Below are 20,796 nucleotides of genomic sequence, written 5' to 3' on the forward strand. Positions count from 1 at the left end.
GTATTAATTCAGACTATTAATTTTGGGTCACAAATATACTTTATTGTGACCTTCATTGCATTTTACAATTATGTTATCTGCATTAGAGCTGGAGACAGTAAAGTGGTATTGTCAGCGTGGACCATAAATATAACTTCGGTGTAATCTTGGACAAGGTAATTGATATAAGTAATGAATGAAAGTGGACCCAATACACTACCCTGAGGTACTCTATGAGACTGGTGAAAGGGATAAAAAACACATTGCTGTTGGCCGTGCAGGTAAAACTCAAGTAAGACCAAAGGTCTTCCGCGAATACCGTATTGTGTAAGCTTTGTGGTAAGAACTTCATAATCAGGTAAATCAAAAGCCTTGCTAATTCCCAAAAGAGACCTACTGTATATAAGTTTTGGTCAATGTTTCTTACGATGTTTTTTTTTAAGGTCAATAAAGCTAATTCCGTGGATATTCGTGCTTGGAAGCCGAATTGAGACTTAGCACATTTTTTGCATCGATGAAGTTTGTTAATCGTGAAAATATCATCTTTCCCAACTTTTTAGAGAAAATAACAGGTAGAACAGATATTGGTCTGCAATATGTAGTATTCTTTGTGTCTTCCTCTTTGCATATGACTGATACTCTGACCCTTTTCATGGAATCGATCAGGAAAAGTTCCAGAACAATTGCTAAGTTTAAGATATGACGATCTTAAAGTAACACACACGGCACGGTCACAAGACGGAAATAAACAAACCACAGCGCTGACTCGTAGATGAACTTTTTTTATTGGAACCGACACAAACTTAAACACTAACAACCTGTCACCATTTCCTTTAAGAGGGTGCGCTGTTAAGAAGATATGGGGAGTCAACTCGGGCGAGCAAACAACCCCACCAAATCTACAGGGCACCGGTGACGAGGGTGTGGCCGTCTGATGAAGCGGCTTTCGCCGACAAGAGCGGAAAGAACGAGACAGCCTTTAATAGAAAAACCACAAAGAGAGGGTTATATTTTAACAGGCGAGTGACTTTACAGGTAGTAGAGTATGGATCTTAGCGATAGGCAACAAAAAGTACAAAGACGAGAGTTAAACGTTACAGAGGATACAAACAAGGAGCGGAACAATGAATATTACAAAGTAATTGAGTTAACTAATGGAAACAGTTCGATGCATATGTAAGACAAAGTCCCACAACATTCACCCTCCGGGCCGGATGATGCACCGCTGTCCGGAGGGCGATCTTGGCTACCTGTGAAGCGCTACTTCGACGTAGGTCAGGCAGACCGATGACAGACAGGGTGATTAAAGACACGGGAGTACGTTGGAGTCCTACAGGGCGCGGGTCGCTGATGGTGATGCACATACGGGCAGAAGCCGTTGCTACATCTCGACCTCCGAACGGAACTACTTCGCGCTAACGCGAAAAATAAAATAAAATAAAATAAAATAAAATAAAATAAAATAAAATAAAATAAAATACAAAACACACAGAGTGCCAAGAGCAGTCTCCTGGAATACACCCCCTATGGAAGGTTCGGAAAGGTTCGATACTGGTAACACTACGCGGCACCTCGTGTTCACGAAGCTGCGGCTGCTTATATTTTTGCTATTTACTGTGTGCACAGACGTGCGAGATTTCGATACGTGTCCGGTTCACGACGGTGGCCGAGCGATGACTCATAGGCGCTGTGTTGGAGAAACTTCTCTGAGGTTCGACGGGGGAATAGAAAAGGAAAATTCCATGGGCAGATCATCTGTATTAGGTTAATAAAACGCTATACAAGAATTATTAGATGCTCCATAACGATGCTAAGAATAGCAGATGGTGTACGCGGGAGTTTGTGACACAACCGCATACCCACGTAACCACACATCATACAGACGTCACAAACATTCGTGATTTTTTCTGGCACGTGCCCAGCACCAACCACACGTGCCGCTGAATGCGCTTATTTTTTATGACAGAGAACGTTCTAAAAATACAAACTCCCTTTCGTGTAAGCGAGGACGCACTGATACTCCATTTATTCTTTTTTTCCTCCTCCACTTCTTCCTACTTCCTTTTACGCCTTGATGATTTACATTTTAAGCCTCTCTCTTTGCACAGAAACAGATGCTCGCATCCGCCGTGTCATGAAACGCCGGCTGGCATCCGCACTTTGAACAGTGCTGATCCACGTGCGAGCACGTGTTTCCTTGGAAATGATGTTTATGCTCAAACAGCCTTGCGCCAACGCACCTATCGGTCTGTACTATATACACATGAGCGCATGGAAAAGGTAAACGGCAGACAACACCCGTTTTGCACAGTATAAAAGGGGACACGTGCTTCACCCCGCAACCCTTTCTTGCGCAATGCGACAAGCCTTTGAGCTTTCTATCTATGATTCCACAGATTTTGTTCCGTCTTTTGCGTGCTGAAAAACCAGCCTTCACACCACAGCGACCGGCAACATTCTTTTAACCATGAGACAATCTGGGAACATGTGGGAGCAAGCCTCAATATCAGCGTCGTCGATTGGCTCGTTTACCGCAGAGCCAACTTTCGAAAGGATTTCAGTGTCGGAATCATCGTCTTCACTGATTACTAGAGACCGGATTTTAGGCAAATGCCTATTCTGTTCCTCGCGCTCCTATCGCGCCATTTTGATACATGAGCACGAATTAGAGGGCAAGAAGTGCTCTTATGGTGTTTTTATACTGCCTACAAATGCCTATTTTTGCGTTTGTGCCTAAATGCCTACAAATGCTTATAAATGCTTGTTTTCAATGCCGATGTTCAAAATCGGCGCCTATATGAACACTAATTATCCTCGAGTTTCGCTTTTAGGTACAAGTTGAGATCGTTATTCGGGCAGCACTGACTGTTCAGAACTCTAAATGGATCAACCTAGTCCTCCCGTTCAACCAATTACCGGAAAACAACCCCTAGCAGTAGTAGAAGGGGACGCTCATTCTCAGTGACAAGAGGAACAATTTTGAACAAAAATATCTGGAGACGGTGATAGTGTATTTTTTCCAGAATTTTCACAGTGATTATTAGACTGCGTTCCGTGCTCTCCAAACAGATTTCTTCAAACACGAGCAGTCTCATCCTCGTTTCTGGAAGCATACTCAAATCCAACTTTATTTTCAACGCAACGGTTGGGCATCGAGAACGCATTTGTTGGCAGACCGTTCACACATTGAAGAGCCAACAGCGAAACATAACTGCGCAGCAGCATTTTCTTACGCCTTAAAAGTCGCCTGGCCGGTGGGCTCTGAAACGCGCTTTTCCATTAAAAATATCTTTGGCTGCTAAACACCCTTTGAAAAATGTTTTTCAAGTGCGTGGGAACGGATTTGCCAGTGTTGGGACACCTTGATTGTTCCATTAGTGTATCATTATGTATGAGAAAACTGCTCGAGTTGTACCCGACAGTCCCCATGTATAAGAGCGTATTAATTTCTTGATAAATAGTAGTAGTTCTTCTCGCGTTTATTATTTGTGCCTGTTTCTGATTTAAATTACGCTGGTCGACATGAAGTAGTGCTTTTTTAGGCAGTATTCCCAGCTTTCAAGTATTATTTTTCTTGCCTCTCTTACTATATGCGACACTTGAGCAGGCGACAGTGGCCTTCCAACATAAATATGATCACTGCGCTTGTTGAATTAAGCCAATCGATCGCCATTAGTTTAGCAGATTTACGAGACAATCGAACGGCTATGTTGAACTGTGTGCACCTTTGTGCCATCATTAACAATAACAATTTTGATTTTCCTGTCGCAGACACAAGTCGCGCACGTATTTGTTCGGAATTATTTGCATTTATGTAAATATATATGGTGCCTATATTTCCGACGTTGCAAGCCTAAAACGGTGTTTTGCCCGCTTTGCGCGCCTGAAACGCGCTTTTTAATGCCTAAAAATCCGGCCTCTACTGATTACACCCTGTATTTCCAAATTATCTTTCGTAGAGTACTGCTCCATGCGAACAAGGCGCCTTTCTAAGTCCGCGTACTTCGCGTAAAGCACTTCGCTCTCAGATGCAAGGAGGAGAAGGAAAAACGTTTTATTGAGCAAAAGAGCAAAATAAAATAATAAAAAAAAACGAGAAAACGGTGAAAGGTGGTTGGCGTCCTTGGTTCAGGAAGCCGCACGTTTTTGCAGCCTGGGTGGCCCGGTTAATCAGGCGTCGCTGGTCCTCCGCCTGCAAGCTTGTCAGTGCGCATTCGCACCGCTCAGGGGAGGGTATGGGATCGGGATGTAGTGGGCAGAACCATACGAGATGGGCTGTTGCGGCGGGAACATTGCAGGCGTGCCAGAGGTAGGAGAACGTGGTTGGGGAGGTGTACGAGAGTATGAGTTGAAATACGTACCGGTTTGTAGCCGTTCGGGCGACGGGCGAGGAAGGGGGTAGCAGAAGCGACTGTGGCGGTATTGAGCAAGGAGGTAAATATATCTGAGGGGTAGGGGGTGGCAAGAATTGAATTTTTAAATCGAAGCTTTCTATGTGTCACCGATGGCGTATGTCACGTCGAAAACTGACTCAGCAAAGCCAGCTTTCTCTGACGATGATGATGATCGTGGGTGAAGCGAAAAAAATTAGGCGCTTTCCGTGGACGTAATCGAACCTGGGTTCATCGCGTTATGCACGGAGCCGACGTCTATACGATTGCGCCAGTACGCACGGTCGAAGCAGCTTGGATTTGGAGAGGGGTGGACGGGCGGGCAAAATTAGACAGAAAAATCGTGCGCTCCTCCGTCTAACGAAGACGATGGTTGAACGCGAAACTTTCTTCGTGCGAACTCAAACGACGAAGGGTCAAAGTCAAAGCCGCTGCGATCACAAGTCTAAACTGAATGTGAGTCATAGTCAAAGCTCAAGGAGCCTAGGTTCCGTCTTGAAGGGGCGGCACTGGCGCAGGTGAACATCGACCCGCGCTACAGATGACGATGCTTTCACTGCTACTTTATGCGAATGCCACATATATGGGGCGCGCTTTTTCCACAGATCTTCGAAGGTGGCAGCCTCACCTACCCAGAACTGAAAGAAAGACTTCGACGCTGTGTTGCCGGGTTTAAGAACCGTGGCATTGGAGCAGGAGACAGGTTTTACGCGCACGTCGGCAATGGCATCGACACCTTCGTGGCTTTCTGCAGCGTCCCTCTGACGGGGGCCACATTGCTGTCATCGGACATCTTGTTGCGCAGAGGTGGGCCGCAAATTTGCCATATGTGAATTAACCCAATTTTCATGACTAATAAATCTTTTTTCGGGATGTACTAGGAAAAGGTAGGCGAAATCTGGTTGCCCAAATCGAGTATTGCGTAATCGCTAAAACCGTTGAGGTAAAGGTGACGTGTCGTGGTCTGGTGGCAGTCTTTCTTGCTTTATGATGCACGTAACATTATATGCAGAAAGAGGTCTATCTTTTGTCGCTGTTAAGCGCCGTCTTCGCACGTTCTTTCATCTCCGTCAGCCCGGCTTTGTCGGCGAGGTGTGAGCTGGACTCCTGTGTGCGTATTCCGGGGATTACCAAGGCGTTTAATGTACCCATAAAGTAACGCATACCCGCGGTGGCGTATCAAACAACGCTTCAAAGCAGAAATGTATGGTGATTTTGCACGATATTTCGTGGAAGCGCAGTCAAACCGCCTGGATAATTTTTAATGTAATTAGTTGTTCTTTATTTCACACTCTTTAACCAACCGTATACGTTATACAAACGAATAACGATCTCAGGCTTACCACACCGCGGCTCTGCCTGCCGTGTAATATATACCCTTTCGACTCACTATGTCATTTACAGCAAGGAAATGAAACATCAAACTGAAATCGCGTTAATTACTTCGGTGTAAAATGTCATTTTTATTCAAGATGAGATACTGACAAGGATGAAGCAAGGGGAAGCCACTCACGTGCTCACGGATGAAGACCACGCTGAGGAGTTTGCGCAGATCGCGGAGCACTGCAGTATAAAGGTACGTGTGATTCAATGCTGTGTGAGGGATAGGGTGGAGAGGGGAAGGGGGCTGCGAAGAAAATAAAGAAGTTCGCAAAAAAAAAGTAAAAAAAAATCCTTTAGGCACTTAAGTCTGCTTACGTGGTTTTAAAGCGAAAGCCTAGCGGTGCAATTATTAGCACTTTTTTAAACTGCTGAATCGTATTTGCGCCTGTTTTTTTTTTTCCTTTCGTTTCTTTGTTTTGGCGAGAATTGCTTCGCACGGCTTTTTTTTCTTCTCCGCCGTGTTTGCGCCTCTTTCTTCGCTTTCGTTCCTCTGTCTTAAGTCGCAAATTACGCCAGCGAGCAGACAGGCATGCGCCACTGCTTGCCGATATAGAATCAGGGTTCTGCGCGGCTCGTGCACGTGCACCCGTTCTACCCACGTTCTATCGCGTTCAGGTGTCACGCGGCACGCATTAGTACACAGCTTCTACGCTTCCAAATCATTGTTTTGTGAATCTTGTGAAGTGGGAACATTAACCGCTCAGAGCTTTTAATTCCTGGCCAATCCCCAAAGTGGGCATGTGCGCGAAGAAAGGGGCACCATCTTTTATTCTACCGCTGGTGACGCGCGGAGATAGCACAGTCAATAAAGCAAAAAAAAAAAAAAAAAAGAAAACAGATAGCATGAGGTAGGGCATCGGGCTGCTGCTGTGGAGACTGGGGTTAAAATCCCTTTTAACCCGAGTGTTTTAAAGCGGGAGCCGTAAGTTCCCAATTCTGAGAAAAAGCGCGGTTGCTTTTGCTGTTGTCCTGTAAAGAAAATGGCTGCCACAGTAAAGAGTAGTAAAAAACACAAGTGTGATCCAATGAGACTTGAACCAGGCTCTGCAGTGAAGCAGCCGAGGGCTCTACCAACTGCGTTACCTCCTATTTTATTGCTTGGCCTTGACATTACATGACTCATTGCAGTTAAACAGTGCAAAAATAATCCAAGGAACAGGTTAGGACGCACAACAAAGGGCAGCCTCGTCTTTTAACTTGAGTGTTGAGAGTTAAAATTTTTCTCAATGTCGTAAGCTGCTCTATTTCTTGTAACCAAACGGGCAATGCCTCCTGAGATTTATTTACCTCAGAAAAGCGACCAACACTTTCCATAGAATACTGCTTTGCAGAACGGGCATCAACATCGCTTTACAACCTGGCTGTGTGATAGCGCCTAATGCTGTGGAGGCCCAGTGCCATGACTAGATCATAAGTCACCCCTTCCTTTTTTCCACGGATTGATACTGTATACCATGAGCATGTAGTGGAAAATCCTTGCGAAGTGTCCTCTGTAGAACACCCCAAAAATATACCCCCTCCAAACAAAACAACAAAACATGGTCAATTGTCTCCAGTGATTTGTAGATTTGCAACTAAAACAATCTGTGCCCCCCCCCCCCCCCCCCCCCTGCCGCCGAGGGTACAAACAATCCCGTTTCTTCCATGCATGTTCAGCATAATACTGTGCTCGCGTGTAACCGAAAGAAAAAATTAGCCCAGCTTCACTGATTTAGCGTCGCGAACGCTGATGTGAACAGTACAGCTACCGGCCGTTCCCTAATCGTGTGGCTAAGAAGCTTCATAGAACTTCTCAAAACCAGCAGATCGATTGCCTTTTACCCGCCAATTCAGTTTTGCCATGCTCCCCTAGCTGCTCGGGCCATCTACTGAAACCTATTGTTACTTTTGAATTTGGAACACTGCCACGACGGGGTGCCGCGAGCGCTTTTATTTTTCCACGGCGCATTTTTTATTTGTTATCGCAAAAATCAAGCAGCCATGTATTTTTAACTAAAAGTACAATGCAACTATCACTTATGCATTGATGTCTTGCCCCTAATATGCGTAATGCTTTCCTTTTGCTCAATAATGTTGACTGGTATAAACATTGCAACCAGATTTAGTAGTTTAGAAAAGCTTTATTGCCTATATACACGTCTGGTTCAAGCATGCGCGCTTGGTGCGTGATTGCTTGGCGCCTCTACGGTTTCCCGCCAGAGTATATATCTTGCCTTCGGCTAGCTTACTCGAACGTGACCGCCCGACTGCTTGTCAATGGCCGCCTCAGTGAGCGCTTCAAAGTTAGATCAGGCAGGGTTGTCCCTGGTCCCCCTCGCTCTTTGCCCTATGCCTGGACCCCCTTCTGCGTCGCGTGGCAGCGTGTCCTTCCATCCGCGGCTTCCCGCTGCCTGGTCAAGGTCAGATTAAGGTCTCTGCATATGCGGACGATGTGTCCCTTTTTCTCCGGGATGAGGACAGCTACCGAGCGTTTACACGGCTTTTTTTGGAGTATAGTGAGCTGCCCGGATCCCGGCTGAATAAGGGCAAAAACAGAGCACTACGATTTGGGTCGCTTGCCAGTGACCTTGCTGGAGATGTACAGTGGGTGAGGAAAGTCCGGGTGCTAGGTGTAGTCTTCCATGGCTCTGGAGAAGTTTCTCGTGAGACGTGGAAGGGTTTGTTAGACACGGCTGACAAACGTATAAGCATAGCGTCGACTTTCAAGCTGTCTCTCTCTGAGAGGAGCTATATCATTAAGTCGTGCGTGTCAGCGGCGTTCTTTTACGTGGCGAGGGTAGCTCGGCCACCTCGTGACATATCCCGTCGGCTGGCCACAAAATTCGGATCATTTTTCTGGGCTAGCAAGACCGAGTCAGTTGCGCGCGCTTTGCTGCGTCTGCCCCGCAGCATGGGAGGTTTTAGCTTGCCATGCCTGAACACGATGTCAAGTGTTTTAGCGTTACGCGGTGTGTGGGAACTAGTAGATGATGATGAGTACCCGGGGCAGGCTCTGCTTCACTACTTCTTGTATACTGCTCGCTTGTTGTTTTATGATGAGCCCATTACCGGACCTACAGCCGTGCAGCCGCCAGCTTTCTATAGGTACGTTGTTAAAACACTTAGAGGCTTTCAGTCGGCCAACCCAGATTTGGATATTAGAGCCTCATCTGCGACTGATATATGCGAGAAATTGGCTATTGGGCAACTGAATGATCGGCAAAAAGAGAAGTCTCGCGGGGCCCGCTGGCAACTGTTGACGTCAGCGGTGCTTCCTGCAGACGTTCGTGATTTCGGGTGGCTGCGGGGCTGGAGGGCCCTGCCGACGTGTGACCGCCTTGCAGCATTTGGTGTGGTTCGCTCTGCCCGGTGCCCGCAATGCGGACGCACTGAGACGCTAGAGCATGCTCTTTTTGAGTGTCGTGTGGCCGCCACATTCTGGGTTTTACTCAGCAGAATGTTTGAGCTTAGGCTGGGAGCCCACACGAAATCGAAAGACCCATTTGTCAGCTTTCTGCTGTGTGTGGGTGCCTTTGTTGTGTGGCGCCAGCGAGGTGTAGCCGCCTTGCAGGCACGACCACAGCGTGCCATGTATCCCCTGTTGTGGCGTGTTCGGAAAATGGCCATAGAGCATCTGCAGCATGAGCTGGTGGCGCTGGGTGAAGAATCTTTCCTCATGCGTTGGTCTACTCTCTTCATCAAGGTTGCCAATAACACCGTGCAATGGTGTGTCGTGCCTTATTAATAAGGTGAAACTTGAGTGCTGAAAGGAGTTGTATGTTTGAGGCCAAGGCGCAGTTAAGGCAGCCTGGCTGAGCATGCATCTCTGTACGGACATAGAACGGATGTGTGTGAACTGTTGTGGTTTTTATGTTCACTCCCACGCGTGAACTATGGTGTCTGAGTCTCGTGCCACGGACATTATTGTAAAGGACTTTCGGTGCGGTGCACTAGTTGTTTTGTGAACTTGTGTGATCTTCACTTCCTTTCCTCTGTGGCACATTGCGTAAATCCTGTGCTCTGTCGACCCGTGTAGTAGCTAACTACAGCGGGTCCTAGCTGTAACTAGTTTTTAATAAATTCTCTTTATGTGTGTCCTCGCTAGGCTATGCTTCTCCACATCGCTGCGAGCGCGTTACCACAGTTCTTCCCATGAAATCCTCATGTCCGCTCACTTCGCTGACAATGTCATCGAATGACGATGGCAGCGGTGGTAGTTCTTTATTGTGAAAAGACGGGCGCACCCAGCACGCATGTGCTCGAACTACGAGAAGAGCCAGCAACAACAGAACTAGAGCTTCGTGCCATCCTTGAAGGTACTCATTTTGCTCGATACGTAATTGGCATGAATGTCGGTGAATTCAAAGAAATTACCATTTATTGGGATAGCAATATGACAATGGCAATTCGAGACTTCAAGGGACCACCGCGGCGATACACCATGGCACATGAATCAAAATGGCGTGTGAACAAACACTCAGAGAGACCGGCATCTCAACCATCATCAAGTGGGTGCCCAGCAACGCAGGCAACCCCGGTAACCAGGGGGCCCACGGGCTGGCGAGCAAGGCGCAACCTAATCACCGCTCCCAACCCACGGGTTGAGCCCCGGAAGTTGTAAAGCAGAGCTCAGAAAACGAAAAGCCGCAAATGAAATAACGTCGCCGATACAACCTTCTAGCTACCATCCGCAAAGCCGACGACCCGTTACATAAAAGGACTGTGTCGGAAAGCCCTAGTTTTTGTCAATAAAGCCCGGTCTGGCTACGCCACGACAGGTGACATAATCGCATTGTGACAGTGGCGACGGAAACGAAATGATCCTGACAGCCCGCTATCACCATCACCAATAAAGTGCTACGGATGTGACAGTGAAATGACCTTTGACGGGCGTCACCTCGTTTGGGAGTGCGAGGGACTCAGGTCGATCCGCGACAAGCGTCGGCCCGTGTCGGTGCATCCTACGAACACCGTATACGGCCACGAACTATCGCCATAGAGACACTTAGCTAACTGTGGAGTTTCGTCTGCAAGACTTCCACAGTGGGGCTCTTCGATTTACAGTCTCGGGCTCACCGCGGATAGTCCGTGGGTAGTCCGAGGATTCCCCGAAGCCATAGGGATACGTGGGAAAATCGAATGCCGGACTGCTTCTCGGGGAGTCCGCGGTGAGTCCGAGACTGTAAATCGAAGAGGCCCAGTGACCCACACTTAACCCCTCCCAACCTTTCCCGCACTGACTGCGCCTAGCGCTATCCCTATCAATAAATTATTATACTCTACTCCCTGCGATGAGGTTTTTGGGATGGGAAAGCTGGAGGGAAGAGGCCTGAAAATGTCTGACGTGGAGTGCAGACACGATATGAGGCCCTACTCTCTGCCGCCTCTGCCCCGTAAATGCCTGTCTTCTCTCTCCCGCCAACCTCTCATGCTCCTCCCTTCCGCTTTGCTTCTCCCACGATAAACACGGAGGAGGTTTGCCAAAGTTAATTCAATTTTCGCGCGTTCCACTGCTCGCGCGCCATGTACTGGAACTTTTTTATCACTGTTGAACTGGGAACGCCGTCACGAGGTCCAGACTCGTCGCGTGCAATCTTTGTATTTTTGGTTGCAAATATTGTTTCCAATGAGGATTTTTATGTTCTCTCGCAAATATCAAGCAAACAATCATTTTCAATAAGAGAACACTGCGAGTTCCAGTTGCGTATTTATGTTTTGCTTTAAATATGTCTAATGTGTTCTTTTTGCTCAACAATGTTGTCAAGCAGACTGTATGTTTCCGGATTTTGTGCATGGTTTGGAAAGGGTTTGCCTATATAAAGTTCTCGTTCGGTAATTCTACTACCTTTTTGGCTGTATTGCTTATTCGAGAGATATACAGAGAGACGGGCCAGGATTTCTGTGTTTGAGTAGCCGAAGTTGCTGTAGTTGTTTATTAATGAAGGGAAGGCCATGCGGCCAAACTAGGGGTGGGGGGCAGAAGAGGAAGGGAGGAGTAGCACAGTTTAAGAAATGATGTGTCTATGAGGGCCACACAGGAGTTCCCTTCAGACAGCGGAGGTCAGGCTAGGGTAGATCATATAAGAGAATTTTCACGACCGGGGAAGACCCCAGTATACATTAATCTTGACAGACCACTCTAGCTAGCTGTACTCCGAAGTTTCAAAGGGCTTAAGAAAAATTAGGGTCTTCAACTAGAGGATAATCTTATGAGAGGCATCGGGAGAAATAGCGTTGTGGAGGATAGCACCGTTTTCTTTGTATTTTGATTCAGCGTTTATGTTAGCGATTTCCTTTTCAAATTTTGTTTCTGTTTGAACTTTGTTCAGCATTTGCAATGTCCAAAGTTCACCCCACATGACTGTATTCATCCCCATCTGGCGTAGAAAACCGTGCCGTCATTAGAGCCAACCTCACCAGTTCACCATCAAGCGCTCTCTTTCTCTCTACCCCCGACTGAGCACCTTCTACAACACTTTATATAACACGCATGACACCGTATTCATCTGTAAACAAATGTCCAGATTTGTCAATCTTCTCCGCACCAATGAGTTTTTAAACAATTTTTTTTATGCTACTCATATTTCACCAGCCTAATCGCCGTGTTTTTTTTCTTATAGGAGCTCTTTTTGGTGGGGGAGAAGAAACCGGGCTTCACCTGCGTCTCCGACTTCTACGCCACACAAGGCCTTCCCCAGAGCGATGTTGGCGTCGCCAGCGGTGGTTGTTCATTTGTAGGATGGACAACGGGTACAACCGGAGCATCAAAATACTTCGAATTTCCCGAAGGCCGCTTTTTGCAGGAATTGGCGTGTCGAGAGTGAGTGCGGGACCTTTGTGTATACTTTTGGTTGGCCCCAATCAATCATGTGCCAATACGCGTTTGCAGGGTGTTTCTTCCGCGTTAGAACAGCCTACGTGCTGTTGTGCTGCTTTATTAAAGAAACAGACTGGATGATATTTTACGCGGGGAATACGGTTTCCTGTGCCCGCTTAGGTCTCGTCTCCACAGCCGGATGCTCCTCCGCGGTGCGCGAAAGGTGCGTTAATGCGAGCATTTCGTACGTGACACAAGTCATTCCCGTGATTTTTCGGAATTAATATGCTTATGAATTTCTGCAGCGACGACAAAAAAAAAAAAAAAAAAACGACGTAGGAAAAAGCAGACGCTGTCAAACAACGAGAAAGACTTTAATGAACCATATGGAGTAACACACGAGTAAACACCTGCATGCCGCTCGTCACAGATTCGCTGGTTAACCATCTGTACGGACTGCATGGTCGCAGCTTTTGCTTGTATTTATATATTTACTTTTTTTAGACAGCCGATAACTGCTAGGACGCTTTCAGTTTGGGGTTACATAAGGAGATAAACAATCTGAGAACATATTATTATACGACTTCAACAGTGAAGTGAAGTGAAGTGAAGTGAAGTGAAGTGAAGTTTATTTTCTTTTCATAGAAAAGAGGGGACCGAGGCAAAAGGCGGTTAAGCCTGACGAGGCCTCGGCACCCTAAGCCTGTAAGCAGTACAGATACAAATGCAAAAACACTTCTACATAGAAGGGCCAGCACTCAAAATACAAAACTAATATATAAGCAGTAACACTTACTAAAATACAAAACATGTGCACAATCATTGGCAAATACAAATTGATACTTGTACAAGTACAATTTCGTACATACGGATGAAATAAAGTAAATCATTCGACTCAAGTAGATAGAAATATAGAAATATAAAAGATAGAAATATAGATATATACACTTACATCCACGTACACACATACATACACATACGCATACGGATATATATCGAAGACGGTAAATTGCATTTTTACGTTAGAATTTCACCTTCAATCAGATGTTGTCTGGTCTTTTTCTTGAACATGTTTCCAGACAGAAAAAACTCACCACGAAAGGGGAATTTGTTTAGGACGTTTGGTACTTGACAACTCAGTTGTTGTTCACCATAATTTGTTCGCGTTCGCGGAACTCTTAGTTTTACCACGCGAAGATTGTAACCTATGTTGCTATCAGGAACAGAGTACAAGCGATTCTGGTGAATGTATTGAAGAAGCCGCAGATAATACACTTGGTCGGCTTTTAATATGGAGTGTTTAACAAACAATGGTTGCGTACGTAAGTTTCGTGGTGCACCATAATATCCCTCAATAGCCCGCAAGGCTCTTTTTTGCAGGACAAGTAATTTTTAGTAATTGGAAGACGTGGTCGTACCCCAAACAAGATTACAATAAGAAAGTCTTGAAAAAAAAACAGGACATTATACATAGACACTTTTAACCAAACAGGCAGTAGATTAGAAATCCTATAAAATAGGCCAACAATTTTACTTAGTTCAGAAGCAAGTTTGGAAATATGAACAGACCACGAAAGATTTTCATTAAACCACACACCGAGAAATTTTTGGGAAGAAACCTGATTGATTGTTATACTGTCGTAATGAATGTGTATACAATTAGTTTCCACGGTGTTGATGGGCTTGAAAATAATATATTTCGTTTTACTTATATTTAAACTAAGCTTAATATTGTGTAACCAATCACGAATGTTGAATAAACAAGCATTGACCATATTTTGAAGCGCCGGTACTGAACAGGAAGATAAGAAAAGATTAGTGTCATCAGCGTACATTACCAGATCGGGAGAGTTATGTATGCTGGCTAGGTCATTGATGTATGTAATGAATAATAACGGCCCTAGTACTGATCCCTGTGGGACACCATGCTTAACCACCTGTATATTAGAGGATATGTTATTTGTTCGAACATATTGGGGCCTATTACTCAGATAACTCCGCAATAGGTTCAGCGCAATACCTCGAACCCCATAGTTACAAAGTTTATTAAGAAGGGTCTCATCCATGATGTACGCAATCAAATGCCTTGCGAAAATGTAAAAATAGGCCAAGGGTATATTTTTTGTTTTCAATATTATCTATTATTTTGTCTTTAACAACTAACAGTGCTTGCTCTGTGGTCTTATTTTTCGTGAACCCATATTGTGAATCAACAATCACATTGTATTTGCGCAGAAAATCGGCTATCCTAGAATTGATAATACCTTCAAAAATGTTTGACAACACAGGCAGAACGGAAATTGGTCGATAATTCGACAGTTCATTTATATTGCCTCTTTTATGTACTGGAACGACTCGGGCCAATTTGAGATTCTCAGGAAAAACACCAGTTGACAGCATTAGATTTGCAATATGTGACAAGACATCGCATATAACGCCGCAGACGTGCTTTAACGGAATCACTTTTATATCATAACGGAATCACGCGGCACGCATTATTCCAGAGCTTTTACGTTTCCAATTCGCAGTTTTCTTAATTTTGTGAAGCGGGCTTATTAGCCCCTCAAAGCTCGTAATTCCTGGCCATTCCCCCAAGTGAGCATGTGCTACCTAGAGAGGAACAACAAATACGACTACGACTTTTGTTCCGCCGCTCGCAACGCGCTGGCATTGCACAGTGGGTAGAGTATTGGAATGGGGAAAGGATAAGACGGTACAGGAAAAGCAGGGAGGTTAACCAGAGAAGAGTCGGGTTGGTTAGTATACACATGGAAAGTAGGAAACGAGGCATTTAAACCTTTAGTGATTAGCTACACTTGCGGAAATCCAACCTTACAGAAGAAGCTAACCTTAAGGCCACGCCAGGTATGTCGGCTGGTGCAAATGAAGATGTACGATGCGTGGACTTTGCGTCCGTAACCGACACTGCCTTGTTCGCCACGCGGCTCTAAAAAGTGGCATCATCTCAAGGACCCCGCAAGGACGCCGCAAGGAGGCTGGCGCAAAAAGTTCCTATTTTCGGCGAAGGGACTTATGCAAACGTTATACGGCAGACGTGGCACCAGAACAAGATTGTTATCACTTTCGGTTACGAGGCCATCAGCGGCATCGTTACCGACAACGATGTCATACCTGTTTTTTGCGTCGCGTCCACATGCAGTGATTTCATCACCCAAGATTTTATACCAGTGGAACGCGGGAAATAAAAAATCAAAGACCCTTTTTTAAAGGGGCCATGAAGACAGAGAGAGAGAGAGAGAGAGAGAGAGAGAGAGAGAGAGAGAGAGAGAGAGAGAGAGAGAGAGAGAGAGAGAGAGAGAGAGAGAGAGAGAAACATTTATTGTAGTAATGAGCAGGAGGATGTTCTTTGGGCCTCCACCCAGTGAGAGGCATCCTTATTCCAAGATGCCTTGAAGCTGGCTGGCCGTCTGGGCCTGTTGTTCCACCAGTCGGCGCTGGTCCCAAAGCCCGGAGCTGGTCAGCTGCTCCACCCACTGCTCATACGTAGGGTTGGTGTTTGGGGTTAGAGTGGGGGTCCGTTGGCACTCCCATACCACGTGGTAAATGGTGCCAGCAACAGAGTATTGAAGATGAAGATGAAGACAAAATGAAAGTTTGGTTCATTCGAAAAATAGACTCGTTAGAATAGCACTGACACCTCATAACGCAAACTTCACTAAAATAGGCGGTAATGAGAAAAGCAGAGAATAGCCATGCGACTCATTAGCGACTTTCCCGCACTGAACCTATGAAGTATTATGGGCAGTTTTGTTGCGATTGGCTGAGGTCCGCCATATAGAACAGGTTAAACAGGTATTTTAAGCTTGCAGAACGAGCTATTTGCGCTTAAATTTAGTGCAATTTTTTTATGGCAGTAACAATGTTGGGCTAAACAATGGAATTTACGAACGAGCACGTAAACATTGAAACACTAGTGCGTACGGCGCGCACTATGCCGGCCGATGCTGCGCAGCCGTCGAGCGCGTTGAGCTTGTCTGACACGGCACTGACCAACTGGAATGAGCGACACTCCACTCCAGTCGTACACAATATTTCACGACGCGATTACTATCAACCGTAACAATAAGCAAGGTAGAATCTGCGGTCAGAAAAAAAAAACAAAAAAAAACGTGCGTGGATAGTGGCCCTTCAGCTGTATCCTTCCGCGATCTATCAAGGCAAACGGTAAATGGTAACCTGGCTAACAGAAAAAGTGTTTTTGCCGTGGGTGGAAGCCATAGTCAACTAACTAACGTTTGTTTTATAAACCTACCGTGAATACGTCATTGTCGACGTCGAGAAACTCACGATGTGGTAGGAGAATCGAAATTTCGGCTTAAATTGTTTAATTTATCAATGTTTAAAACATTATTTGCTGTAAGACAACAGCTAAGGACACTATAAAACACCAACTCTTTCGAATAAAACAAACTAGTATTTTGTCATCCCGACCCCTTTTAGAGAAAGAGGTTTAGAGCAGGAATCTTTCTCTCATGCAACCTGAATCGAAGGCCAAAGTAGAAACTACTTCAACCGTGTCGGAATGGGGCGATCGGATAGACGTCGGCTTCATAACGCGAGGGACTCAGATTCTATCCCGACTACGACTACAGGACGCGTTTTTTAATGTGTAGCATACTTCGCCGAGTACCCCCCACAGCCAGGACCGTGTAACGCCACGCATTTTCACACACTTGGCGGAAGTAACAAGTTTAAAGTGTAAATGGAGATAATTCGTCAGACAGAGGTCTGATAAACCAAACAATAATAAAAAGATAGAAATAAAATTTTCACAAAGATGGTCTCACAAAATAAAAAATATGCATTTAAAATATGCGTACCCAAAAATATGCGTGAATAATAAGCATCCCCAAAACCGAAAAATAAATGAAAGAAGTCCGCAAAAGATCGTTCAAAATACGAATAAAAAATAGCGAAAATGGCAAACCGTGTAACGCCCTGCATTGTAACGCCCTGCATTTCTACAGAAATGCAGATTTGGCGGAGGTCACACCTTTAATCGGTATAATAGCGTAAATGAAAAAAAAAAAATGGTCGAACATAATGTAAAAAAAAGTAAGAAAAACAGAAAAAATAATATTTTCAGAAAAATGATCTGCCAAAATAAAAAAAAATATGACTTTTATACATCCGCAGAAAGTCCGCAGAAGAACGTTGTAAATACGCATAAAAATAACGCAAACGGACCAACTCTGCAGTACGCCTTGCCTCTAAAAAAATCATACTTAGCGAAGTAAGGGAACTTTATCGGTATAATATATAAATTTGCGTGGCGAAAAGGAACAAAAAAACTTTAAAAGAATAAAATAATCCAACGTTTTTCGCTACTCATAGCCATACTTGGCTGTAAAGAACGCACACTCTAGACAAGTGCCATAAGAATGCTACGCATTGGTAGGCAATTCCCTCAATTTCTACAGATATTTTTTATTGAGGTGCTTGATGTGTAAGTTGCCATTCCTGCAGCGCGTTTTGAGCGTAACGATGTACGGCCCCAGTGAGGCATATAAAGCTTTGCTTTAAAATCTAACCAACCCATCCCCTACTGGGAACAAAAATGCACGCGAAGGTTGTCCAACCCCGTGAAACCGTAAACCAATCCCTTGAGAAATCCCTGTCTAACCAAATGCTCAACTCTTGACCAACCACATCCCAACCCTCGACCAATCTCAACCCAACCCTTGACCAACCCCAACCGAACCCTTGTCTATTGGAAAGATTAAAAGGGGCGCTAAGCAGACGAAGACTAAGTAGAGACACACACCACATACACGAGCCAACTTCCTGTATGGCGCTTGTATGTGGTGTGTGGAAGTTGGCGCCTGTATGTGGTGTGTGTTTCTACTTCGTATTCGTCTGCTTAGCGCCCCTTTTAATCTTTCCAATAAGTATGAAGCATGAACCAACTAGCTCAACAAGTTTCGTCAACCCATGTCCTTCTCTGGGCTTGACAGAACGCAAATTCCGTGCGTTTTTTATGGTATGTGTTATTGTATGTCCCGCGTTTTCTCTTCTACGTGGCTGGCCACGTGGACCAAACGTGGCTGGCCTCCCCAGGGCGCAGCTGGTGCGCGCAGAGCGGGCTAGCCTTTCTTTCTCTTATCCGGCGGGAGGGAGGGCCTGTGATTGGCTGGGAGTATAGCACTACCCGCCGTGCCACTTGTGGAAGCAGGCGGGGAGGGCTTTCCGGCCACCAGCTGCGGGGGCGGAGGGTTTCGGTGTACGGCACCAACACCCAAGGCGACGCGAGTCAGCCAATACAACGTTCGCCTGAAATACGGTGTGTGGCAATAGAGTTTTAGCAGTCCGTCCGTTCCGTCGTGTACGTAGTTACCGTGTTGACCGGGACCCGCCTGGACACTTGGGTTTTCGTCACGGTAGGGGGATTAGTTCCGCGGGCCGGCCTTCGCCATGTCCGCGCATTCGCCACGGTGGGGTGCGCCTCCTCACTCTTCCTCCTGGCCCTTCCGCGCGCGCAGGCGCAGTCGCGTCCCGGTATACCCGGTAACTACGTCCAGGACGGAACAGACGGACTGCTAAAACTCTAATAATAGAGAGTTTTAGCAGCCCGTCTGTTCCGTCGTTTACGTAGTTACCGTAAACGACGGAACCGGGCCCGGGGCCCGACTGTGCCTGCGCGCGCGGAAGGGCCAGGAGGAAGAGCGAAGAGGCGCACCCCACCGTGACGAATGCACGGGCAGGTCGAGGGCCGGCCCTCGGAACTAATTCACCCTACCGCGACGAATACGCAAGTGCTCAGACGGGTATCGGTCAACACGGTGTAACCATGTACAACACGGAGCATGCGGAGTGCTAAAACTCTGTAATAGCGGATTTCGTGGTCTGCGGAGACTGAATCTCACCCGAATAGTCCCCTGGATTGCATAATGAACTATGCTCAAACGCCACACAGCTTTGCCGGCTATTCGTAAGTTGCGCACGAGTGGGTATACAAACTCCTTTATTTCTTTCAGGGCTGTCGAAATGATCGCTCCTGACGACGTTTTCCTTGCGGCCCAAAATATATCTTCAACGTTTGCGTTTTCCATGTGGATTCTGGCCTTATATGTGGGCGCAACCATTGTGATCAGCGAAACGTGCAGATCCTTTCCCACCCTTCCCAGCGGAGTCAAGAACTTTAAGGTAATACACGCAGCCCCAAATATATACTTCTATTTCTTCGAACGGACTGATAAACCATTAAGCTACTAGCATCTTCTTTTTCCCTTGGTTAATACTTGCCCCGAACTATAAGTAAACCTTAAAATTCTATGTGTGCAAAGGGAGGGGGCGAGGGATGTTAAAAAGTTTTGAATGTTAATGCCGTTATTATTCGTCTCATTTTATTTAAGATGGGTTTGAAATACGTTTACGCGCACACTACTGCCTTTTACGTAAGCATCCTCAGTTTGTTATGTGTTTAACCTGGTTCCAATAGTGTGGGAAAAACTGTTAGGAAAAAATGGAGTTGCATACAGCATTAGTCAAGTCGCAATTACTTGGGAATGAACAAGCTTAGTGCAGTTTTGAGTTTCAGAATATGTTGAAAAAAAGGTACCTAAAGGGACCATGAAGACAAAATGCAAGTTTGGTTCATTCGAGAGATTGCCTCGTTAGAATAGCACTGATGTCATTTGTAACGCATACTTCGCTCAAATGGGCTGTATAATGAGGAAAACAGATGACGGGCATACGACACCCTAGCTACTTTTCCTCACTGAAGTTATGATGTGTTGTAGGCAGCTAGTTGCGACTGACTGAGGCCTACAACATCCAACGGAAATTACACAGGGATTATAAGCTTGCACAACAAGCTATTTACGCCCAAATTTAGTGCATATTCTATTTATAGCAGTAAGAAATGGGGGGGGGGGGGTAAACAAGAAAAGGTACGAACGCACACGTAAACATATAATGAGCGCACTATGTCGGTCATAGTTGCACAGCTGTATGGCGCGTTGAGCCTACACTGGCCAACATTGTCTTATGTGACTATGTTTGTCGAGCATACCCAGTGTTTCACGAAACGCTTACTATCAACCATAGCAAAAATTAGCCAGATACAAATCCGGTCCAATACAAATCAAGCGCATACTCATGTCCTCAGCGCTATCGTAGCGCCAGCTAGGAGAACTGACGGTAGACAAAACGTTTCGCAGTTTGCTGCACCCCTCATCAAAGTACTAAGCCTCGTTTAGTACCTGCCCTCGATACGTCATTGCAGAC

At 45.7% G+C, this 20,796-nt stretch overlaps 1 protein-coding gene across 2 annotated transcripts in view; it reads left to right on the forward strand.

Moving 5' to 3' along the window:
* LOC144169419 (luciferin 4-monooxygenase-like) overlaps positions 1–20,796 on the forward strand; it is a 56,315-nt gene that overhangs the window by 6,623 nt on the left and 28,896 nt on the right. For both annotated transcript variants that reach the window (XM_077698552.1, XM_077698551.1), the window contains exons 3-6: positions 4,976–5,177; positions 5,843–5,946; positions 12,353–12,552; positions 19,545–19,713. In XM_077698552.1, the coding sequence (XP_077554678.1) occupies positions 4,976–5,177; positions 5,843–5,946; positions 12,353–12,552; positions 19,545–19,713 (675 nt within the window). The remainder of the gene's footprint in view (positions 1–4,975; positions 5,178–5,842; positions 5,947–12,352; positions 12,553–19,544; positions 19,714–20,796) is intronic.

This window comes from Haemaphysalis longicornis, unplaced genomic scaffold, assembly GCF_048455015.1.
Source record: "Haemaphysalis longicornis isolate Haplotype H1 unplaced genomic scaffold, Haemaphysalis longicornis Haplotype H1 scaffold_2, whole genome shotgun sequence".
Taxonomy (NCBI): domain Eukaryota; kingdom Metazoa; phylum Arthropoda; class Arachnida; order Ixodida; family Ixodidae; genus Haemaphysalis; species Haemaphysalis longicornis.